Genomic DNA, 25,630 nt, shown 5'->3' with positions numbered 1-25,630 from the left:
AAATTTGCTATTGATTTCACACAGTTGTACATCCGGTCCTGACTTCTGAGCTTCAATTTCTAAGTGAAGGCTGGATGTGTCCTTTGAATGGCCTAGGACCCTCAGTTGAATTAATTCTTTCCCTTGAGGGTGTTACTGTTTTCTTACTCTTGGAGGCTTGAAGCTTTTGGAGTCATCCTCCAATTGTCCTCCTTCTCCTATATCCTGTGAATTGCTTGGGTGTATTCCGTATCTGTTCTAATGCTTGAGCTGTTCTCCCATGGGATTCCTCCTCCCCCTTCTGCCATCACTGTCCTGGCTCAGACTTCCCTCCCTCCTTCCTTCCTTCCTTCCTTCCTTCCTTCCTTCCTTCCTTCCTTCCTTCCCTCCCTCCCTCCCTCCTTTCTTCCTTCCTCCCTCCCTCCCTCCCTTCCTTCCTTCTTTTTAATTTCTAATGTCCATTTGTTCATTTCTTTTACATCTCTTATTGTTTGGTCTGTACTGTTTTTTGTTTTTTGTGTTTTTTTAGAAAAATAGTTTTAATTGCAGAAAAGTTTTTACATAAAAATAAAATAAGCCTCAGACAGAATAATGGCCATAGACGCAAAAATGCTGCCTAGTGAGTAGGTTAGATTTTTTTTAACATCTTTATTAAAGTATAATTGCTCTACAATGGTGTGTTAGTTTCTGCTGTATCACAAAGTGAATCAGCTGTACGTATACATATATCCCCATATCCCCTCCCTCTTGGGTCTCCCTCTCACCCTCCGTATCCCACCCCTGAGTAGGTTAGATTTTAAGGAGAAAATCATTCGATTCATGCCAAAGGCTACAGAAGTATCTTAAATAAAAATTTAATTAATAGAAATTTTACAACCTTTATCTCCTTGAAAACAGCTCACTTTTCCAAGCTGATTTCAGTAATTCCCTCAATGGTCTAAGATTTGCAAGATATACTGGGATAAACTGAGTTGATTCAGACTCATTCTGAATGGGTCCTTTTCTAAAATAGTATTTATTTACACAAGTCTGCTTTTTTTTTCTTTAACATCTTTATTGGAGTATAATTGCTTTACAGTGTTGTGTTAGTTTCTGCCATATAACAAAGTGAATCAACTATATGCATACATATATCCCCATCTCCCCTCCCTTTTGCGTCTCCCTCCCACCCTCCTTATCCCACCGTTCTAGGTGGTCACAAAGCACCGAGCTGATCTCCCTGTGCTGTGCGGCTACTTCCCACTAGCTATCTGTTTTACATTTGGTAGTGTATATATGTCAATGACACTGTCTCACTTCGTCCCAGCTTACCCTTCCCCCACCCCGTGTCTTCAAGTCGATTCTCTACGTCTGCATCTTTATTCCTGTCCTGCCCTTAGGTTCATCAGAACCTTTTTTTTTTTTTTTAGATTCCATATATAGGTGTTAGCATACAGTATTTGTTTTTCTCTTTCTGACTTACCTCACTCTGTATGACAGACTCTAGGTCCATCCACCTCACTACAAATAACTCAATTTCGTTTCTTTTTATGGCTGAGTAATATTCCATTGTATATATGTGCCACATCTTCTTTATCCATTCATCTGTCAATGGACATTTAGGTTGCTTCCATGTCCTGGCAATGGTAAATAGAGCTGCAGTGAACATTGTGGTACATGACTCTTTTTGAATTATGATTTTCTCAGGATATATGCCCAGTAGTGGGATTGCTGGGCCATATGGTAGTTCTATCTTTAGTTTTTTAAGGAACCTCTATACTGTTCTCCATAGTGGCTGTATCAATTTACATTCCCACCAACAGTGCAAGAGGGTTCTCTTTTCTCCACACCCTCTCCAGCATTTATTGTTTGTAGATTTTTTGATGATGGCCATTCTGACTGGTGTGAGGTGACACCTCACTGTAGTTTTGATTTGCATTTCTCTAATGATTAGTGATGTTGAGTATCCTTTCATGTGTTTGTTGGAAATCTGTATGTCTTCTTTGGAGAAATGTCTATTTAGGTCTTCTGCCCATTTTTGGATTGGGTTGTTTGTTTTTTTGATATTGAGCTGCATGAGCTGCTTGTATATTTTGGAGATTAATCCTTTGTCAGTTGCTTCTTTTGCAAATATTTTCTCCCATTCTGAGGATTGTCTTTTCATCTTCTTTATGGTTTCCTTTGCTGTGCAAAAGCTTTTAAGTTTCATTAGGTCCCATTTGTTTACTTTTGTTTTTATTTCCATTTCTCTAGGAGGTGTGTCAAAAAGGATCTTGCTGTGATTTATGTCATAGAGTGATCTGCCTATGTTTTCCTCTAAGAGTTTGATAGTGTCTGGCCTTCCATTTAGGTCTTTAATCCATTTTGAGTTTATTTTTGTGTATGGTGTTAGGAAGTGTTCTAATTTCATTCTTTTACATGTAGCTTTCTGGTTTTCCCAGCACCACTTACTGAAGAGGCTATCTTTTCTCCATTGTATATTTTTGCCTCCTTTATCAAAGATAAGGTGACCATATGTGCATGGGCTTATCTCTGGGCTTTCTATCCTGTTCCATTGATCTATATTTCTGTTTTTGTGTCAGTACCATACTGTTTTGATTACTGTAGCTTTGTAGTATAGTCTGAAGTCTGGGAGCCTGATTCCTCCAGCTCCTGTTTTCTTTCTCAAGATTGCTTTGGCTATATGGGGTCTTTTGTGTTTCTGTACAAATTGTGCAATTTTCTGTTCTAGTTCTGTGAAAAATGCTACTGGTAGTTTGATAAGGATTGCAGTGAATCGGTAGATTGCTTTGGGATGTATAGTCATTTTCACAATGTTGATTCTTCCAATCCAAGAACGTGGTATATCTCTCCATCTGTTTGTATCATCTTTAATTTCTTTCATCAGTGTCTTTCAGTTTTCTGCATACAGGCCTTTTGTCTCCTTAGGTAGGTTTATTCCTAGGTATTTTATTCTTTTTTTTGTAATGGTAAATGGGAGTGTTTCCTTAACTTCTCTTTCAGATTATTCATCATTAGTGTATAGGAATGCAAGCGATTTCTGTGCATTATTTTTGTATCCTGGTACTCTACCAAATTCATTGATTAGCTGTAGCAGTTTTCTGGTGGCATCTTTAGGATTCCCTAGGTATAGTATCATGTCATCTGCAAACAGTGACAGCTTTACTTCTTTTCCGATTTGGATTCCTTTTCTTTCTTTTTCTTCTCTGATTGCTGTGGCTAAAACTTCCAAAACTATGTTGAATAACAGTGGTGAGAGTGGGCAACCTTGTCTTGTTCCTGATCTCAGAGAAAATGGTTTCAGTTTTTCACCATTGAGAACAGTGTTGGCTGTGGGTTTGTCATATATGGCCTCTATTAAGTTGAGGTAAGTTCTCTGTGCCTACTTTCTGGAGAGTTTTTATCATAAATGGGTGTTGAATTTTATCAGAAGCTTTATCTGCATCTATTGAGATGATCATATGGTTTTTATCCTTCAGTTGTTAACATGGTGTATCACATTGATTGATTTGCATGTATTGAAGAATCCTTGCATTCCTGGGATAAACCCCACTTGATCATGGTGTATGATCCTTTTAATGTGCTGTTGGATTCTGTTTGCTAGTATTTTGTGGAGGAGTTTTGCATCTATGTTCATCAGTAATATTGGCCTGTAGTTTTCTTTTTTTGCGACATCTTTGTCTGGTTTTGGTATCAGGGTGATGGTGGCTTCATAGAATGAGTTTGGGCATGTTCCTCTCTCTGCTATATTTTGGAATGGTTTTAGAAGGATAGGTATTAGCTCTTCTCTAAATGTTTGATAGAATTCACCTGTGAAGCCGTCTGGTCCTGGGCTTTTGTTTGTTAGAAGATTTTTAATCACAGTTTCAATTTCAGTGTTTGTGATTGGTCTGTTTATATTTTCTGTTTCGTCCTGGTTCAGTCTTGGAAGGTTGTGCTTTTCTAAGAATGTGTCCATTTCTTCCATGTTGTCCATTTTATTGACATATAGTTGCTCGTAGTAATCTCTCATGATCCTTTGTATTTCTGCAGTGTCAGTTGTTACTTCTCCTTTTTTATTTCTAATTCTGTTGATTTGAGTCTTCTCCCTTTTTTCCTTGATGAGTCTGGCTAATGGTTTATCAATTTTGTTTATCTACTCTAAGAATGAGCTTTTAGTTTTATTGATGTTTGCTATTGTTTCCTTCATTTCTTTTTCATTTATTTCTGATCTGATTTTTATGATTTCTTTCCTTCTGCTAACTTTGGGTTCTTTTTGTTCTTCTCTCTCTAATTGCTTTAGGTATAAGGTTACGTTGTTTATTTGAGATGTTTCTTGTTTCTTGAAGTAGGATTATATGGCTATAAACTTCCCTCTTAGAACTGTTTTTGCTGCATCCCACAGGTTTTGGGTCATCATGTTTTCATTGTCATTTGTTTGTAGGTATTTTTTGATTTCCTCTTTGATGTCTTCAGTGATCTCCTGGTTACTTAGTAGTGTATTGTTTAACCTCCATGTGTTTGTATTTTTTTACAGTTTTTTTTTCCTATAATTGATATCTAATCTCATAGCCTTGTGGTCAGAAAAGATACTTGATACGATTTCAATTTTCTTAAATTTACCAAGGCTTGATTTATGACCCAAGATATGGTCTATCCTGGAGAATGTTCCATGAGCTCTTGAGGAGAAAGTGTAATCTGCTGTTTTTGCATGGGATGTCCTATACATATCAATTAAGTCCATCTTGTTTAATGTGTCATTTAAAGCTTGTGTTTCCTTATATATTTTCAGTTTGGATGATCTGTCCGTTGGTGAAAGTGGGGTGTTGAAGTCTCCTACTGTGATTGTGTTACTGTTGCTTTCCCCTTTTATGGCTGTTAGCATTTGCCTTATGTATTGAGGTGCTTCTGTGTTGGGTGCATAAATATTTACAAGTGTTATATCTTCTTCTTGGATTGATCCCTTGATCATTATGTAGTGTCCTTCTTTGTCTCTTATAATAGCCCTTATTTTAAAGTATATTTTGTCTGATGAGAATTGCTACCCCAGGTTTCTTTTGATTTCCATTTGCATGGAATATCTTTTTCCATTCCCTCACTTTCAGTCTGTATGTGTCCCTAGGTCTGAAGTGGGTCTCTTGTAGACAGCATATATATGGGTCTTGTTTTTGTATCCATTCACCCAGTGTATGTCTTTTGGTTGGAGCATTTAATCCATTTACCTTTAAGGTAGTTATTGATATGTATGTTCCCATTACCATTTTCTTAATTGTTTTGTGTTTGTTATTGTAGGTCTTTTCATTCCCTTGTGTTTCCAGCCTAGAGAAGTTGCTTTAGCGTTTGTTGTAAAGCTGGTTTGGTGTTGCTGAGTTCTCTTAGCTTTTGTTTGTCTGTAAAGGTTTTAATTTCTCCATTGAATCTGAATGAGATCCTTGCTGGGTAGAGTAACCTTGGTTGTAGATTTTTCCCTTTCATCACTTTAAATATGTCCTTCCACTCCTTTCTGGCTTGCAGAGTTTCTGTTGAAAAATCAGCTGTTCACCTTATGTGTATTCTGTTGTATGTTATTTGTTGCTTTTCCCTTGCTGCTTTTAATTACTTTTTTTGTTTAATTTTTGATAGTTTGATTAATATGTGTTTCAGCGTGTTTCTCGTGTTTATCCTGTGTGGTGCTCGCTGTGCTTCCTGGACTTGACTATTTCTTTTCCCATGCTAGGGAAGTTTTCGACTGTAATCTCTTCAAATATTTTCTCAGACCCTTTCTTTTTCTTTTCTTCTTCTGGGACTCCTATAATTTGAATGTTGGTGCATTTAATGTTGTCCCAGAGGTCTCTGAGACTGTCCTCAATTCTTTTCATCCATTTTTCTTTATTCTGCTCCCTGGCCGTTATTTCCACCATTTTATCTTCCAGCTCACTTATCCGTTCTTCTGCCTCATTTATTCTGTTATTGATTCCTTCTAGAGTATTTATGATTTCAGTAATTGTTTGTTTGCTCTTTAGTTCTTCTAGATCCTTGTTAAATGTTTCTTGTATTTTCTCCATTCTTTTTCCGAGATTTTGGATCATCTTCACTATCATTACTGTGAATTCTTTTTCAGGTAGATTGCCTATTTCATCTTCATTTATTTGGTCTTTTAGGTTTTTACTTGCTCCTTTGTAATATATTTTTTTGTTGTTTCTTTTTTTTTTTTTTTTTTTCAGATGGGTGGTGCTGTATTCCTGTTGTACTGTTTTTTTTGCCTGAGGCCTCCAGTACTGGAGTTTGCAGGCATTTGGATAGAGCTGGGTCTTGGTGCTGAGATGAGGTCCTCTGGGAGGCTTCACTCCAGTTGATATTCCCTGGGGTCTGAGTTTCCCTGTTAGTCCAGCGGTTTGGACTTGGAGCTCCCACCACAGGAGCTTGGGCCCGACCTCTGGCCTGGGAACCCAGATCCCGCAAGCTTGAAGACAATGTGGGCGGTTGAAGTAAGGACAGGAAATTCCTGTACTGTGTTTTTTATTTTTATTTTTATTTTTATTTTTATTTATTTATTTATTTATTTATTTATTTATTTATTTATTTTTGTACTGTGTTTTTTAATCAATATTTTTTAAAGTTGAAGTATAGTTGATATACAGTGTTGTGTTCGTTTCTGCTGTGCTGCAGAGGGATTCAGTTATACATATATACATGCATTCTTTTTTTAATATTCTTTTCCGTTGTAGTTTATCATAGGATATTGAATGTAGTTCTCTGTGCTCTACAGTAGGACCTTTTTATTTATCCATTCTATATGTAAAAGCTAGATTTTCAACACCTATTTCTTGGATTGGTGCAATAGACTCCTAACATCACGTCCTATTCCTTCCTTTGTTCCTTTGATCCATTCTTCACACTGGAACCAGAATTATCTCCCTGAAGCACAAACTAAATCCCATCCTTCTGCCCCTTAAGAAACTTGCAGTGACTGACTGTCCTCCATCTAGTAAATTCTCAACTCCATCTCAAGGATGCTCAGATTTGATTCAAACCATTTTTTTAGCCTAATTTCATACTTTCTCTATCTACATACTCTGTATTTCATATATATTGGGACTTGTAATATCATATGTTTCTTCATGCTGTTCTATGGTAGCTTGCTCTCTCCTTGTACTTTTCCTGTTTCCAATGTTATTAAGAGGGTAATAATTCTTTCCTCTTCACCTCCTCATTACCTTGCTTAGTTCTCAATTAAGCACAGTTACAATATATCCTGAGATCAATTTCGCCATCTGGTTCCCTCGCTAGATTGCAGGCTCCTTGGGGATCTGACTGTGTCTTACTTATACACCTTTCATCTTTTGTCATTTTGGACAATGCTTTTACCAAGAAGATAGTCAATAAATGCAGAACTGAATTAACACTACCTTTCCTAAATTATTTCTTACTATGTATTTGTTGAGACCCCACCAGTTGTAGAAGGAGGCTGAGGAGTTAGGAGATCTTGTTGTCCTTGAAGATGTGGGGATCCCGCTGAGTGCTTTAAGGCTGGGCTTCTCCTTTTATAGGGCAGATACTCGATATTTGTTAAAGGAATGTTGAGTGAAATACGAAATAGTTTTAGAAGAAAGGGAGCTGGCTGAGCCTGGCAACTGATTACAAATGAGAGCCTGGTGGGGAAGTGGAAGGCACACTGAGCTAGAATAAAACCTTTCTAAGCTTCAGTTTGCTAACCTGTAAAACAGGGAGAGCAGGGGCACCTCTTCCTTTAGGTTTTCGGATGATTTAATGAGATAAGACGTGGAGGGTGCTGTGCACAGTGCCTGGCGTGTAGTAAGTCCTCGTTAAATGTTGGCCGCTGCTGCTGCTCTGGTTTCTAGGCATTGCCAAGGGCAGCTGTGGGGCTGGGAAGGGCTGTACATGTCCCTACAGTAAACACCTATGTCAGATTGGGGAACCTCAAAAGTTCCTTACTCCATTGATGTTGTAGGGTGCTACTTTCTTCACTCCTATGTAATGTTGATAAATAAGCCCTGATTTTTCTTTAGAAAACTTCCTGAAAACTCAATTTTGAGTAGTTTTGGAATAATTATTATTATACATATAATGTATGTTCCTTTTAGAAGTCTTGAAATGTATAAGCAGAAAGGAAAAAATTGTGTATAATCCTACATGGGCAAACACACACACTGTTGACGTTTTAGTGTATTTCTTTTGTTTCATTTTCTATTTAAAACAAATTGGATTGATTTTTGGAATTTCATTCATTTCAAAAATATTATCTTGAATTCTGATTTTCCCTGTATTGTGAGACATTTTCCATATTACTGCAGACTCTATAAATGCCGCTTTCAATGATTGCATACATTCTGATTTTCCGTGTATTGTGAGACATTTTCCATATTACTGCAGACTCCTCTATAAATGCCGCTTTCAATGATTGCATACATTTGCATTACGTTTCTGCACCATGGCTTATCCAACCATTACTTCATAATTGGATGTGCAGATTCTGTCTAATTATTTATTAAGTGTCTATTCTTAAGATCATTTTCCCTTCTGGGAGTTATATTGAGATCTCTAGAGATATTTAAAATTTTTCTAGGTAGCGTTTTAAATAGATGGTTAAGTAAAAGATGATGGCTTAACATCAGTGCCTTTCGTTTCGGTAGAGCATGTTTATATACTTGAAAAGAACAAGGGAAAATATTTAGTCTCCTTGTCTACTTGAATGATTGCTTCTCCGGGCCTCCGACCTGTCACTATGTAAATTAAGTGCAAAACAAGTATGAAGCAACACTGATGGGAAGCAGTTACTGTGGCTCAGTGCAGGTTTATCTGATTCAATCAGCCTCCTGTTACGGAGAGGCCTGTTTTCTTGGTACGTGACAGGGCTTATTCTGTACCTGCTGGTTTGGCAAGATCATTCATCTTTGTGGTGGTGGCACGTGACTCTTTCAACCTTTGTAGTTGGACCATTATGCTGCCTGGATGTACTTGCAGAGTGAAGAAAAGCCAGGTTGATTTTTCTTGCTTGTCAGGTGCTCACCTTGCTGGATATGACGTTTCAAGATATCTGTGTTTTCTTCTGTATTTTCACATATTGAGGAAATCTGGGTGGGCAGCGCAATGAAATGGAAAAAGCAAAAAGTATGAGCTCATAGCTCTGAGTATAAATATAGTTTAGCCACTTATTACTGGCATGACCCCAGGAGAGTTCACGTGACCATTCCAAGCCTCAAATTCCCTATCTGTAAAATGGGCACAGTGATGCCCAAGGAAGTCACTGTGAATGGTGGAAAGAGAACTAGGTGTGAGGACCCCGGACTTGAAATCTCAGCCTGCTCACTGGCAATGTGACCTCAGAAAAGAGGTCTGGGGGACTTCCCTGGTGGTCCAGTAGTTAAGACTCTGTGCTCCCAATGCAGGGGGCCTGGGTTCGATCCCTGGTCAGGGAACTAGATCCCACACACAGCATCTAAGACCCAGCACGGCTAAATAAGTAAATAAATAAATAACAAAGCCCCAGAAAACCAACACCACTATCACAGAAAGAAATGATAATTCTTTAATAATTCATTAAAACATTAAAAAAAAAGAGAGGTCTGGGATCTTGGCTCCTAAGTGTTCTTATCCCTACACTAGGGCTAAGGGTAGCGTGTCGCTTACTGGGTAAGTGGTACCGTTGAGTGGGACAATGCAGGGGAAGCCCGTCTTGGACACGTACCTGGCTTTCATGCTGCTGCCTGTAGGTGCTTTAACTCACTGCCCAGGGGACCAGCCATCGCCTACTCACTTCCCGCCTGATTCTTAATTTGTTGCTGTTGGGTTCCTGCACCCACTAGCTTCTTTTGAAGGTAGCAGATGAGCATGTAACTCCCACATGTGGCGATGGGTTTTTAGTCTCATCCTAATTGACCTTTCTAGCCCTTTCACCTCCATTTCTCTTCTTTCCAGAAAAACTCATCTTTTGGCTTCTTGAGTCTCATCCTGAGCTTCTAGGATTGTTTCTTTTCAAACCCATTTACTAGTTCTTCTTTTCTCACTGCGCTTAACCTCTGTGTTCCCCAGAGCGTTGTCCTTAGACCCTCTGTTTTTCTCCTGTCACCTTTACACTTCACCTAGGAAATGTTATCTTTGCTCATTTTTGTGGTGCTTGGGATTCCATCTTGTTCTGAGTCTACTTTCCTAATCATCGTCCAACAGCTTTTTGGGTCTTTTCATCCTTCTGGGTAGTACCTGCATGCTTCACATTCGACATGTCTAAACCACTGTCTTCAGATCAGATGACCCCTGACTTTTCTCTTATCCTGGGTTTGCATCTTGGTCAATGACCCTGTCCTCCACCTGTCACTCCAAGCCCTTCTCTTTCTCCTTTTCTGCCTTTATTTAGGAGAATAAAATATTTTCTGTGTTCTATTTTGTCTTCTCTGTTGACTTTAAAGCCACATGTCTATTTTTTTCTTACTTGCTCTAGAGATTACAGTGTGCATCTCTGACCACAGTCTACCTTCAAGTAATATTATACTACTTCCCTTTTTGTACTTGGTGTATTAAAGAACAGTGGAGAGTAAGGTGAATAATACTGACCCTTAGAAAAAGGCGCTGCCTCTCGTGTCGGCTTCACTGTCGGATCCTTGCCAGTCTGATGTGTAGCTGAGCTGGGGGTAGGCTTTGCTGTGGCTCGCCGATAGCTCATGGCGTTTGGAGGGTGGGGTCAGGATTAGACCTTTTACGGGGCGTGGGCTGTGGGTGCAGGGGAGACTGTGGGGGTCCCCCTGTGCTTTACAGCCAGCTGCTGGCTTTCCCACCACAGGCCATCGTTCTCTGCTCTAAGCCAGGTGGCACGGTTGGTGGGTTTAGGGGGGCTCTCTTTGGTCTCCAGTCCCACCTCTGGCTTTCCGCATTCTGTGTGCTTCCTCTCCGCCCTGCCCCAGCTTTCTGTAGGCCACTTTCTTGCACGCAGTGAATGTCCCTGGCGCCTTGGAGGGATTTCTTTCAGCTTTTCTGTCCCGTTCCGGCCTTTGATGGCCTTGGCCTTGGAGGAAGGGGTCCCTCTCCTTCTCCTGCCCCGGGCTCAGCAGGCCTCTCTGCTTTTACTTGGAGAAAGTGCATTGCGCCTCAGTGCACCTCTCAGCTCTTCTGGCTTGCCCAGATTTCTGCGGGCAGCTGCCTTACATCTGGGGAAGGCTCTGAGCACCTCAGGAGGGGGTCTTCCTCTCAGCCCCCAGCCTGCAGTGTGCTACACCCTCTGCGAAGGCCCAGGGAAAGGATGAGTGTGTAGACTTGCTTGGTGGCTGGGTTCCTGTGAGTTGGAATCCGTTGTCCCCACCGTGGGCAGTTGGGAGTAGTTTGTGAAAAGTTCAGCTCTTTTCTCCTTCCCTTCCTCTTTGTCTGACTCCCCATTTCCTCCTACTGCTCTGCCAGGGACGAAAGCAGCTGTGGGTCTTTTCTCCTGGGAGAGGCCTGCCGCTCTCCAGAATTTAGTTCATTTACGTTCCCCTTCTGATGGATTTTGAAAAGGCCCCTTTTATACCTCATGCAGCTGTTCCCGTGGTGTGGCAAGGCCATCTGGTGTCACCCTTTCCATTTGACCTGCCCTCTCTTCTGAGTCACTTTCAGATGGATTTGGCAGCCTTCAGGCCTGCAGAGCTGATTGGAAAAAGCCCCAGGGGAACCCGTGCAGCCAGTCCGGAGACCCGGCTCCTCCCGGGCACCTGGCTCCGGGCCCGCTGTCTCGGTGACATGCGGTTGCTCTCCCTGCCCCATGAGGAAGCCGCGGGCTCTCCTGGCTGCTCAGCCTCTTGGCGATGGTTCTCTCCATGCCTAGAATCCACACACGCTCCCAGGGACGAAGTGGATGCAGGAAGGGGGTTCATCTTCATGAGTGTCCCTTCCCTCTGGACTCTCAAATCTTTGTTGCCTTGACAACTCTCCGGTGCCCCTCCTCTTCTGTAATACTTTTGTTATGGCTCTTTTAGTTCTTGGTGGCGGTGTTGTTTGCTGTGAGCCACTCCAGCGGTGGAAGTTGTCACAGCGGTGTTTGTAGTGGAGATTAACTTTTCACCGGCAGCGAGGTGCTGTTGGATGGACAGGTGTAGTGTTACAGAGATCCCGGATTGAGGGTGATCCCCACCTTCCCAGACTACTAGTGTTGTAGCTTTGAGCTAATCACTCCTTCTTCCTGAAGCTCACTTGTGTCTTAGTAAAATGGCATCACATACACTTATTTGTGAGTGGAGAATCATAATCTCCACAATCCCTAATGTCCCTTTCCCTCGAAGGGAACTCAGAGTGAGTGCAGGCCTCCCCACTCCATCCCTGGAGAGGTGGAATGATTTACCTGATGCCAGGATTGGTCCCAATAACCAGTGTGATCCGTTAGCTTACCTCGCTCTGCTCTGCTTTCTCTCGGGAAGTGCTTCTCTGTGCTCAGTGCTGGAGGTCAGGCCTGGCCTCCCTTGGGTGGGCGGTGGGGGCGTGCCCAGTTCAGCACAGCCTGTGTCTAGGCAGGAAGGTCTATGTGCCCAATTCTTGGTGTCAGCAAGGAGTTGCACTTTCTAAGAAACCGTGTTGTGGCCTTTAGCATGGTCTGTACATGGTAGTAATGTTGATGTTTTAGCCTCTACCTTTTCTCTTTGTTTTGTCAGCTTATTTTTAGAAACGAGCTGGACAAGAGGGGTCCTGCTTACTGGGACCCTCTAAGAGATCTCAGCATTATGATATGGAAAGATCAATAATATTCTTTTGAAAGCAACTCAAAGACTAACTGTGTTTTTTATTTCTATAAGTGAAGGTGTCAGAATCGATCCTCAAGGTATCATTTCAGACCGTATCAGGCCATACCTGTACTTTTGCCTCTGTATTCTTTTTTTTCCTCCTCTTCCCTGTATTCTTTCTTTTTTCTCCCTCCTCTTCCTTTAGTTTTCTTATTTCAGGTTTGGAAGAAAAATTGTACTTTTTCATCTTATTTCTGTTCTCTACCTGTTTTTAATACCATAACTGACTTAATGCGCACGTGGTTGTCTCAGATTATCACTTAGAAGAGACAAGGAGAGACAAACTGTAAAATCATGATGCGCTGGTTTTCATGTCAGGGTCAAGTCTTGAAATGGCAAATGGCCTGTGGTCAAAAGTTTTGGTGATCATATTTTCTGCTTCTATAAGGAACAATCTAGTTTGGTGGCAACTAGGCGTTTATTAAAAATGTTCTGTTTTCATGATTTCTTTAATTTGTGGGTTGGAAAAAACTCTCAACTGTATTAGGTGCTCTAGTTGGGCTGAAATAATTGTTGGATGTTGTGATTGGAATTGAATAAGATCTATCGATATTGTGGGCTAAATGTTTGTGTCCCCTCCAAATTCATGTATTGAAGTCCTGACTCCCAGTGTGATTGTATTTGGAGGTGGGGTCTTTGGGAGGTGATTGGGTTTAGATTAGGTCAAGCGGGTGGGACTCTCACGTTGGGATTAGTGCCCTACGAGAAGAGGAGGAGACACAGAGCTCTTTCTCCCTCTGTGCCCATGCACCTGAGGAAAGGCCAGGTGAGGACACAGTGAGAAGTGGATGTCTGAAAACCAGGAATTGAACCCACTGGCACCTTGATCTTGGACTTCCCAGCCTGCAGAACTGTGAGAAGTAAATGTTTATTGTTTAAGCTACCATCCATGGTCTTTCGTTATGGCAGCCAGAGTAGACTAAGACAGTTGATTTTTAGTGAGATTAATTAAGGAGTCATCACTTCCCACTGACCAAGTCATGTGCTTAGGAGAACGTTCAGATTGATCACAGGCTTCATTCCAGTTTGGCACGTGGAACAAAGGTTAGCAGCCACCATGGCCTTGAGCTCTTTTATCTGTTTTGGTAGCTCCGGCTCTCTGTGGTCAGGCCTAATCTGTGGGGATGGGAAGACTCAGTCAGCTGGCATCTGAGTCTCAAATCTGTTCCTCTCTGTATGACCTCGAGCAAATCATTTCCCTTCCTCAAGCTCGTTAAGTATCTTTACTATGAAATAATTTCAAACAGAGGTGTAAGGAATGATACAATGAGTCCGCATGTAACAGTCACCCAGATTCGATGGTTATCAAGATCTTTATATATTTACTTCATCTCTGACTTTTTCTATTTGTTGAATTACTTTAAAGAAAATCCCAGAGGCATCATTTCATTGTACACCTTCACTCTTTAGTATGCATTGCTAAAAAAAAATGGACATTTCCTAATATAACCACAATGTTAATGTTATACCCAAACATTAATAATTATTTTGGTAGCATTTAGCACTATTCCACAATCAAATTTCCCAGGTTGTCCCTGAGTTCATTTTTATCACCTTTAAAAGGGAGATAATAATGCCCAAGCTCTCCCTCCAGGACAGGAATTTTGTGGGAGGGTATACCTATTTTGCATGAAAAAATTTTGAAGTTCTGCTGTGTCTCAGGATCCCTTGCTTTTCAGAACGCGGGCCTCTCACTGCTGTGGCCTCTCCCGTTGCGGAGCACAGGCTCCGGACGCGCAGGTTCAGCGGCCATGGCTCACGGGCCCAGCCGCCCCGCGGCATGTGGGATCTTCCCGGACCGGGGCACGAACCCGTGTCCCCTGCATCGGCAGGTGGACTCTCAACCACTGCGCCACCAGGGAAGCCCTGCCTTGAAGATTTTATACTCTAGAGAGCCTAGTACAAGATTCGGTGCAGAGCACGTACTCAGTATGCGTAATTGTGGGTAAGGACTGCAGGTATTTCTGCAGCGCTTTGTGCTAAGAACAGTGCTGGCCCCTGTGGACGTGCTGTAGAGGTGAAAACTGCCTGCAGCAGACCTGAGCTTAGTCTGTCAGTTTTTGTCTGAGTGTTTCTACATTTCTTCCCTTGGACACAAAGCCTCCTTTTCTGCCCAGCAGCCGTGTATTCATCATCTGTTGTCAGTAGTGAAATTTCTACAGCAACTGTCACAAGCCTCTGAGGAGTCCTGTGTTCCAGAGAAGGTCCCGCATTGTAGACCTGTGTGAAGTATCAAGATTTGACAGTCAGCGTGCCGCAAAGCCTGTACCGTCTTCGCCCGCGGCAGTCCCGTCGCCGTTCCCATGCAGGTCCCCGTGCTGCCATTCAGCCCTTGATGTCCACAGACGTCACCAGCCTTAGCCGATTCCCTCTCGCACGTGCCTCAGACAGCTTCTCTGTCAAGTTCTCTTGTGTATGTACAGCTTACAATGATATGTCATTATTCATCCTCTGTCCGTATTTTTGTCACATTTTCCTTATAACATAGCAAAACGTCCAAATAACGCACTCATTGTTTTTGCTCTGAGTCCCAGGACCCTTGGCAAAGACCAAATGTTGCCTCTTCTATAAAACCTTCTTTGGCCAAATTACATGTCCCATGTGCTCTTCTCCCAGACTTTGATCCTGCCTCTGTAAAGTCACTGATAAGGAGTCGTAATGTCCTCTTTTGACATTGTGTGCTCCTTCAACTTGGGACACCCCAAAAGTAGAGCCTGTCATGCTTCTGTGTGCCTGGTGCTCAATGCTGTGGGCACATAGTAGGTGTTTGATGAAAGCTGAGTGGATGAGGGCTTGAATGAGTAAAGTCAAGTAAGGTTAAACGAAGAGGAAGGAAAATAGTAACTTGATGAGTGAAGAAAAAGTGATACGAGTAGTCGTGAGCGGTGGAATGCATCACATGATTATTTCAGCTGCTTGTTGAAGTAGAAAATACCTGGAGAAGAATCACCTCGGTGGGGGCCACGGTCCTTAGTATCGACACGTAGCACCCAGAGCTCCTTTGTGGTTCCCACCGCAGTAAGGTGCACAAAGAAAAGGTGAGGAGGTGGTCAGCCTGCACAGCCTGGCTTCTGTTGGTGAATCATTGGCTGTTTCTCTCATTTTATTATTTTATTTTACTCTTGCCCACAGATTGATTCTGTCCTACCTCTTTGGATAAATGAGGCCAGCCAACTAACACATAGCTCTTTAACACCTTTTGTCATCTAAATACTCTTGACAAATTAGGGGAAAACCAAAAAAGGTGACAAGATGCTCTCCCTTTAAGGAACTTGTAGTCCAATGACCTTGATTTTTAGCTGTCAGAACTTAAACAAAATTTAAAGAAAAAAATCACAGTCTCACCACTTAAAAAATTTGGTAAGTGGACCTGTGTTTTGTCAAGACCTAGAGAGACAAGGAGAATCTGGTGGCATTGAGCACCCAGACTCCAGATTCTGATCTCTAAACACTGAAAAGATCCTGCGCTCCTTGGAAAACAGATTCTAGGCCTGAGGCTGGAAATGAGCCAGAATGATAGCAAGCTGTCGACCATCTTGGGCCTTCTCTAAAGACATAGGAACCATCCTGCAAGGGCTCCCACTGGCCGAACATGGGACAGTTTGAACATCAAAAAAGAATGTGATAAAAAAAAAAAAGAATGTGATGGAAGCCGACTGAAATACCAAATATATAAAAAGCCACCCGTGCATAGTGATACTGAGTCATATACGACTTACTGGTTATCTTTGGAGGTGGCAGGGACACCAGTTCTCTCTCCAGTAAATGAAGGGACAGACTCATTTGTCAGCCCTCCTTTCTGTGTCGTCTGTTTCAGGATCACCAAACGGTTGATGAGGGAAAATCCTTCTTAATTAGAGAATTAAAAAATTACCACTTTGGAATCCTTGATAAAAATAGATCTGGGCAACAACGTACAGCAGGTGCTCAGATCCGTCAGGAGGAAGGTTGATGAGAACTTTCTAACGGATGGACCACACTGACAATTGAACATAAGCATTTAACCCTGCAAACCCCGCTAAAGTGACAGTGAAGTTGTCAGGTAGTGGGAAGGCAGGGAAGAGGCCCCAGAAGGCAGCGGTGCTCTGGGGGTGATGTGATGAGGGCCGTGACGGTGGGAGAATTAGCTGTAAAGCATCTCATGAGTTGATTGTGTCCCCAGATCTCCTTCTCTGCTCCGGAAGCAGGTGGCTGTCCCTCTGCCGTCTCCACAGAACATTAGGATTTCGCCTGACGGAGTAAAAAGAAAACGTGTGCTAGAGTCACAGGCACAGCTGGAGGGCAGGGCCCTGTTGAAACCGAGGGGACTAAATGCATATGGGGCGTTGACCACTTCACCTGGCTTCCACAGCCAGTCTTATACCCCACATGGGAAAGTCTTCCAGGGAACAGTGCCCAGAAGAAGAGGCTAAAGCACAGACACGGGAGATTCCCAGAAGGAGATCCCGCAGTGTGTCCCCGCGCGTCCGTCCTGTTCTATGCAGGCAGCTGAGTAGGACACCCCGGGTACTATTCCTCCTTGGGTAACTTTGCAGGTGGCATCGGGCATCATTAATAGGTTCATTCCTTTCTTCATTTCAGCAGGGTTTACTGGGAGGGCATAATTCAGCCTTACAATAAGGTACCTAAACCACGAGTGCTCTACCCAACATTAGGCAAATTAGGTCTCTTATATGTTATCAGCGGGAGCCCCTTGGGAGATTTGTCACCTGTAAATTGAAGATGATTTGATTATTTAAAAAATTTTGTTCGTGCTGCAAATTAACATTACTGTGTCATATCCAGATTAATTCTGGTTGCTTTTCTGCCCCCCTGCTCTCTAAGGAATGATGCTTAGACACAGAAAAGCCCCGTGGCACAGTTAACCCGTTAATATATGTGCCTGAGATCTAGGCATTCTCTGCCTGGATCTTGTTTTGTAGGGTCGCCGGTCAGCGGAGCCGGCAGCCTCACCGCGCAGCCCTGCACCACTCTCTGTGACGTCCTCGAATTCCCTGCAGGCACCGGTATGACAGTGGTGACGGTGTCATCGTTCCTCTGAGCTCAGTCGCATGTCCACCAGCCACTGTTTTTAATTCACCCTTAGAAATTCTTTAAATGGGAGGTTAAGGTTTCCCATCAGGTGGTCACACCACAGATGGGGAAAGACCAAGCCATGTACTGGAACCTGGTCTAACTTCGTGGCCCGAAGTCTCGCCCCCATGGCTGCGCCGCTCTGTCCCTCTTCTCTCCGGGTCCTCCACCCTCCCTGCCAGCAGTGACAGGAAACAGGCCAGGAGTGAATCCCCGATCCCTGACTCCTTAATTCTTCCAAACAGTGTGGGAGTGTGGAGATCACAGGCTGAGGGCCAAACACGGGATTTTTGACACGACTTTAACTTCAGTTGGGCTCGGTTTTCTCGTTTGCAAAATGGGCACAGTGATGCCTGCCTTCCCGAGTTACTTCGAGTTTTCCAGCAGGAAGCGCCCTTGAGCTCCGGAGTGTTACAGAGCCGGTGAGCACGTGCCTAGGCTGCGTCATGGGCGACAAACAAGCAAACATTATTCACCATTGCCTGCACCTGCATCCTCTTCTCCTCCCTCCTAGTGAGAGGGGCAGGGATGGGGTGGAGAAAGCCAGCCTTATCTCACAAAGCTCTACTTTTACATAAAAATACTGGTTTGTAATTATTTGCTTAAATATCTGTTATACAGATGGACTGTACACTCCTTGGGGACAGGGCCTGGCATTTCGCTTGGTGCCTAGTAATTGCTGGAAAAATATTTATTAAGTAATAAAATATTCTCCAGTCCTGCCTGCCCATTGACCTTCTTGGAATTTGATAAGGATTTATTATCTTGGAAAATGAAATCTCCTGGAAGATGGTAACTCACTTTCCTTTTTATCCACAGGCCTTTAAATGGAGCAGCTGCTAGTGATTATTTAAGTAAATTGAATAAAGCTGCTATTTTCTTTTTGTCTCTTTTGGTCACTGCCCCTTTATTTCTCTCAGAAGACTGGACTCACCGGACTGTTAAATATTTGGGTTAAGAATTTTATTTTTGCTCAAAAAAATAAAATAGAGCAAAACAACCCCCCCCCACTCCCCCTTTTCTTTAGTTTAATTAACCTTTATTTTGTTTTTATTTTCTCATCAGAAAAAAAGGACGTGACGCAAAGCCTGGAGAACTATACCTCCAAGTGTCCCGGAACCATGGAGCTCATCACCCTCCCCGATGGCCTCACACTGCCCCCGGTGCCCTTCACCAAACTTCCCATCGTCAGGTAGGACAGGCTGGCCGGGGTGCGGAAGGTGAACTTCGCTCCCAGCGTCTGTCTTTGGTCTGATCAGGGATGCAGATCTCTAGAAGAGTTCCTGGTTTAGGTTGGCTGTGTATCTGGTCCGTCGTCTCGTTAAGTCGCAGCCATCGCCTGTGAAGTGTGTTTTATAGACCAGAGAATCAGGCCAGGGCCATCGGAGAACTGCCATGGTCACGTGCTTGTCTGCCGGCGGAGCCCCGCAAGCCCGTGTCTGCCCGGTTCCGTGGCCGAGACGTGGCCCTCTGTGCAGTGGAGGCCAACCAGGCCTTGTGGCACTTGCACTTACCCGCATCCGGTAGGGCCCACTTTCCTAGACTGTTCACCCCTGCGCACAGGCCCGGGGGGGCGCCTCCACCTCGCTTGCTTTGAGTGGCTTACAAGACCGTCTGCGGCCTGCTCTGTCTCCAGACTGACTGTGAGCCCCTTCCTGGACCCCCAGCCCTGCACGCCCTTCTGGAATCACTGAGTAGGCAGAATGTGCGGAGGGTTTCATTCCTCTGCTCAGGCTCCACCTTCTGCTTGCAGTGCCTTTCCCTCCCTTGCTCTGCCTGGTGACATTCAGGCATCTTTCAAGATTTAGTTCAAGGATTATCTCCTCCATAAAGCCTTTTTCTAGAGCTACCCAGATAGAAATAATTATACCTTCTGTATAAATTACCAATTATTTCAGTGCAAAGAGTTGAAAACCTAGCAGTGGATCACAAATAAGAGGTGATTTTTCTTATTTATTAAGAACTTGGAGACAGGTGGCCTCTCTGCAACTCTGTCTTTACCTCCTGATGACCAAATGGCTGCTGCAGCTCCAGATAACACATCAACATCCAAGACAGGATGAAGGAAGAAGGGGCAGGGCCAGGGAGCCTATCTTTTGTTTACTAGGAAAGCAAAAATGATCTGGACGGATTCATAGTAGGCTTCTGCCCCAGTCTCCTTGACCAGGAGTGCATCTCGCGGCCACCGCTAGTTGTAAGAGAGACTGAGGAAATACATGTTTAGCTCTCCCAGTCTCTGTACTGTAGGTGGTATAGGGAGAAGGGGGTCAGAAATGGTGCTGGGTTAGCCAGCCAGCAGTATCTCTTATGTCTTTCTTCTGTTTCATTTACAGAACTTGATTATACGATACCTCTTTGTTCTTTTTGACTGAGGGCTACCTGAAGAGGGCTTTGTCTTTGTAGCCCTTGGGTGCTCATGTGTGTTGAGTGAGTGAACAGGTCTACCCATCAGAATTCTTTGCATAGCAGTTGGCAGAATACTTGACCTAGACTATCTTAGGCAAAAGGGAATTTATGGCACATACACCTACAAAGTCCAGGAGAGGGATTCAGGCAGGGCTGGGGCCAGGCTTCAGGCCACCACATCGGAACCTGTCTTCTCTCCCCTCTCAGCTGTGCCCTCTGCAGTGAGGCTTTAGTCTCAGGCCCCGGGTGGCATCAGGGGGGCAGCCGCAGCTCCTCATCCTGCACTGTCCAGGAGAAGAGAGAGGCAACACCTGTGGGGGAAAGACGAAGCTTCTTTCTTTCAGGAGCCTCCACAAATGCCCTTTGCTCTCCACTGCCTCTGCTGGGGTTATGGACTCAGATCTGAGTCCCTGCTCCCAGCCCTGCGTTAGCCATTTCTTCCAAGAGCCCTGGTCCTTTCAGTGGAGAATGGAATTTAAGTTAAGATCTGGGTGCTGTGTGTGCTCCTTACCATTGGGGTATTGCTGCTCGCAGTGGATAGAACTAAGCAATATCTATTTATATACATACGTTACTCACTGCATGTTCATGTCCATGGTTATTTCTGCATCTATTTCTGTGTATTGGAAACCGTGAGTTCATACTGATACCTCCGGTTCCACCCAGCATCTTAGGGGATCCTTCTACTTTTCTTAAATCTGTAACTCCCTTCTCATTAGCCTCAGTATGGTTACTCATTTGGTCAGTTCCCCTGCTGGTTACCAGTGGTTATCAGGTTGACCTCCCTCCCCATGGGGAGCTCTGATGGCCAGGCTGTGCTGCTGCCCCAGCCCCCCAGGCCCCTCTTGTCCCACTCCGGCCAGCGTGCCCTCTGCCCTGTCGCCTGCTCAGATGCGTACCTGGCTTTGCCCTCCGTAATGGACTCAGGGCTGAATTGCTGGGGCGGGAGGGAAAGGGGAAGGAAGCTTCTTTCCCATCTATTCTCATCAACAAATAAGCTTGCCCTTCAGATCTTAGTCTAGCATGAACTGGGCTCGCCCCAGAATGGTTTCAAGTAATTGTGATGCAGGAACACATTTTGCCGTGTTTTCATAAAACATTTGAGGCAGCTCATAGAAATGTTATGTTAAAAATAAAGTCACCAGAGTGAAAGGTAAGTAAGGGTCCTACATAGTGGCTGGAGATGGGGAAAAGCATGATTCTGTTAATCATATGTCAATAATTAACAATGGGTATAGGAGGAAATGTGATTGGTTACAAGACTCTCTGTCTCATAAGCAGACACAAACCAGTCACACTGGAGAAATACACCTCTTCACAGTAAGGAGGCTTGTGGAAACCCCTCTTGTGGGTTCTCTTAAAGGGAACATATTGAATAATGTCCTCAAAAATATCCCTACAAAAATCTGAAGCAGGTTCTCATGGTTGTTTTGTTCGTGGCATTCCTCAGTGCAAACTACAGGCTTGATGCCAGAGGGGGTTGGGTGCACCCAGCTCTCCCAGAGGACAGAGCAGTGTGGTCCAAACATGCAGCTCTGCTGTGGACTGTGTGTATGTGTCCCCCCAAAATTCATCTGCCAATGACCTGACCCCAGTGGGATGATATTTGGAGGTGAGGCCTTTGGGGGCTGATTAGGTTTAGATGGGGTCATGAGGATGGGGCCCCCATGATGGGATTAGTGCCCTTATAAGGAGATGAAGGGACCAGAGCTCTTTCTCTTCTCCACGTGAGGATGCAGTGACCATGTCTGTGAGCCAGGGAGAGGGCCCTCAGCAGAACCCGATCATGCCGGCACACTGGTCTCAGACTTCAGCCTCCAGACTGTGAGAAATGAGTATTGTTGTTTAAGGTGCCCGGACTCTGGTATTCTGTTAGAGCAGCCTGAGCTAAGACGAGCACTCTAATACAGCAGTCTGGACTGTCCCAGCCATACGTAGTGTAATGGACGGACTGTTTATACATCAAGCACTCCTTCATGAAGGTGATTTCTCGTAAGTCAGCTTTTGGCAAGAGTCAGGCAGCAGAGAATTCAAAGTTATATTCTCAGGAGAAAAAAAGGGCGATGGTAGGTGCTCTGTGATGCTGACTGAGGGTGGCAGACCCATATTACTGGTGTTCAGTCAGGACCTGGAGCAGCGTAGGTGTTGTGTGACTTTGTGTGGAATGGTTGTGTTCACACTGCGTGTGGGATTGTTGCTCTCTCACACAATCAGTGTTCCTCATCTCTCTCTGGAGAGGGCTGACACAGTACCCATGGACCCGGCCAATGTTTTTTCTTAGAAAACTAGTCTGGGACTATTTTAATGTTCTAACCAAATGTTTCAAGGGCCTATGCCTGGAAAACATGGACTTAATGTTTAAGTCAGTTTAATTCAAAACAAAAATTCAAGTCAGTCATTGCAAGACACCCCCTGTAGCTATAGGAAGGGCTTTGAAGACGGAAGCTCCTGAAAAATATCCACATTCATGAGTAAATGATCAGACTTGCTGAATAGAATTGTTAGGCATGCGCTAATTTAATGTTAGTGGTGCCTCATAGTTATACTTCTGGTTTTGGAAGAGATGAGTGGAACCTTTTTTTCTGGTGAGGACTTTCCTTGTTTTTGACAATAAAGGCATTTCATCAATTTATAGGAAAATATTTACTTGTTCTGTGTAGCATGGGAGCATGAACTGGGTTCACCCAAAAGTTGTGTCAAGTAATCACGATGCAATTTAATTTAAAAAAGGGCCAGTATAGATCCCTGTTTTAATTCTGTTCTGAAATTCAACTAATCAGATATTTATAGAGTGCCTGAGATGTGCTTGGCTCAATGCTAAGGGCCAGGGACTCAGTGATGGTCAACATGCCAAGATCCCATGTGCCAGGAGACTGCCAAACCCATATCCGTTACTACTGTCCAGAGTTAAAGCAGAGAGAAGTTCATGTTACTCCTTACAAAATTCACAAAAACAATAATGTATGCAAAAGCCACTAATAATCCTGTAGATTGTTCACACGCTACAAGTTGTGAATTGTTAAAGAAGAAATTGGGGTAGAGTTTAGATGCCATTTACAGGAAACCAGTGGGTCTTTAATTTGGGGTGAGACGGGGGTGGGGTGGGGATGAACTGATTGTTTCTTTGACAAGCTGACCTTGAGCTTCAGCCTGGCAGAGAGCCAGGGTGGATGAGGCTGCTTTAATTGATAAGGATCGAAACCCTCCAGTCAGGACGAGCCTGGAGTCGTTCTGAGTGGCCTTGGTACTTTTAAAACTCCAGGTTTTAAGTTAATTGTATTTGAGGAAGGATTTCAGGTGTTTATTCTGAAAGGGGCTTAGAGGCCACGCTATCAGGGCAGTTTTTCTTGGTTTGTGAAGCAGGGCAGGGCCAGCCTCCCGGATGCCCATCAGGATGCGGCTCCGTGATCTCACCAGGTTCACAGCCACGTCCTGAATCTTCTGTCTCACTTGGTGTAATCGCCAGGCCCACAACCTCCTTACGAATTCCTCAAACCTGAGCTTCTCGAATAAAATGAGAAATGTGTGGTGTCAATGGGGAGTCTGAGCGGGAAGCCTTGCACCACTGCCCTGACTGGCGTGGGGGGTCCTCTCCAGCTGTCTCCGTCATGCCCGGACTTGAGACAGTAGATGACCTCACTTTGTTCCAAATGTGGAAGGTGTGGCCAGCTTTGGCCATTGCCCATCTGTGCAGAGATATCCAGGAGGTTCTTTTTTTTTTTTTTAATAAATTTATTTATTTTATTTTATTTGATTTATTTTTGGCTGCATTGGGTCTTCGTCACTGCACGTGGGCTTTCTCTAGTTGTGGCGAGCAGGGGCTACTCTTTGTTGTGGTGTGCGGGCTTCTCATTGCGGTGGCTTCTCTTGTTGCAGAGCACGGGCTCTAGGCGCGCGGGCTTCAGTAGTTGTGGCGCATGGGCTCAGTAGTTGTGGCTCGCGGGCTCTAGAGCACAGGCTCAGTAGTTGTGGTGCACGGGCTTAGTTGCTCCGTGGCATGTGGTATCTTCCCGGACCAGGGCTTGAACCCGTGTCCCCTGCGTTGGCAGGTGGATTCTTAACCAATGCGCCACCAGGGAAGCCCTGGGAGTTTCTTAGATATGTCTCCCCTGTGAATAAGCTTGAGGAATTAAAAACCAAGAAAGAAAAAGTGAGCTGTTTTTTCCTGTGTCATTCTTCCCACCAATATGTTTTATATCACTTTCCTAATTAGTGTTCCACCACTGCTTTGCATGGTCCTAATTAGCCACGGTATACTGAGAAGTCAGATTTTAAAATGTCAACTGTTTCCAAGTGGAATCCCTAAAAATAATCCTTGGTTTGGACACTTCATCCCTGGAATTCTTCTTTACTGTTGGCAGCTTCATAAACCAAATATAATATTATTAGTTCCACAGAAATTTATGCTAAATGAATTATATTTCCTTTAGGTCAGGTGCCTTGAATGATTGTTTCTCTGGGTACATTTTATAAACAGACATTTGATGCTAGGTTTTGAGTTATAAATGAATGCCATGACTGCTTGTCGGGTTACTTTTCTGGCTGACCATGCCCTCAGAATTCCTCTGCATATTTTAATAAGCTTTTATGTGATCTGGAATTTCTGTGCTTGTGTGCATGATTCCTAGAATCACAGAAGACATCTCATTTTTAGGTGGCAACGGTGGCACAGAGTAGAATGCTATTTGTGTTGCAAGAAAATGGTATCATTTTACAGATGAGTAAACTTAAAGGCTCGAGTGGACGGTGCTGGTCTAAGGTTCCCAGGTTGCTCTCAACATCACTGGGACCAGCACTTCGCTTCTTTGTCCCGGTGCGGTGTTGTGATCTTTGCGCAGGGACTTGGCTCTCTGTGCCTGTAAACGAGTGTTGTTTTAGGGAGGAAAGAGAAAGGCTTTTGTGCACCTGCTAGGGGACAGGCACTATTACAGGTGCTTGACGTGTGTTAACTCAGTCCTCAAAGTACCCTGCGAAGGTACGAAGGTTTCTGCTTCAGACCACTCCCCTTCTCTGCCTGAGTTTGGAATCAGCAGAAAGAAGCGTCTGTCTCAGGTGGATGGCAGTGGCTCAGGGCTGTCCACCTGTGCCCCAGCCTCTGGCAGAGCCGGGTGACGGTGTGCTTTTTTGTGAGGCCCTGTTCCGTCCGCGCAGAGAGCAGGACTGAATACGTGCTCGCGGCGGGGCCTGAGAGGTGCACACGCTGGTTCTCCTTCCAAATTTAGCACCTCCCTTAGGAGGAGTGAGGGTGGGCAAGAGCGAGGTTAGGACCACTACCCTAAGGATGTCCCTCCTCATGGAAGCATGGAACGGCGGAAAGGAGGTGTCCTCCTTCTGCAGAGCGTTATCAGGTGCCGATTAGTTTTCCTGTTTTGCAAGTGAGAGGGTTGAGGTCCAGGCAGATGAAGCCCTCTGTGCCCGTTGCCCAGCTGTAGGTCCTTCAGACTGCAGTCAGGTCTGTGTCTGTTGAAGCTGCT

General features: G+C 44.1%; 1 protein-coding gene across 5 annotated transcripts in view; it reads left to right on the top strand.

Annotated features, from left to right (window-relative positions):
* TRAPPC9 (trafficking protein particle complex subunit 9) overlaps nt 1–25,630 on the top strand; it is a 514,113-nt gene that overhangs the window by 91,133 nt on the left and 397,350 nt on the right. For all 5 annotated transcript variants that reach the window (XM_065895753.1, XM_065895755.1, XM_065895754.1 and 2 more), the window contains one exon: nt 18,816–18,942. In XM_065895753.1, coding sequence (XP_065751825.1) covers nt 18,816–18,942 — 127 coding nt within the window. The remainder of the gene's footprint in view (nt 1–18,815; nt 18,943–25,630) is intronic.

This window comes from Phocoena phocoena, chromosome 17, assembly GCF_963924675.1.
Source record: "Phocoena phocoena chromosome 17, mPhoPho1.1, whole genome shotgun sequence".
NCBI classification, from domain to species: Eukaryota; Metazoa; Chordata; class Mammalia; order Artiodactyla; family Phocoenidae; genus Phocoena; species Phocoena phocoena.
Note: the sequence above shows the minus strand (reverse complement) of the source record. Positions and strands in the feature narration are given on the sequence as shown.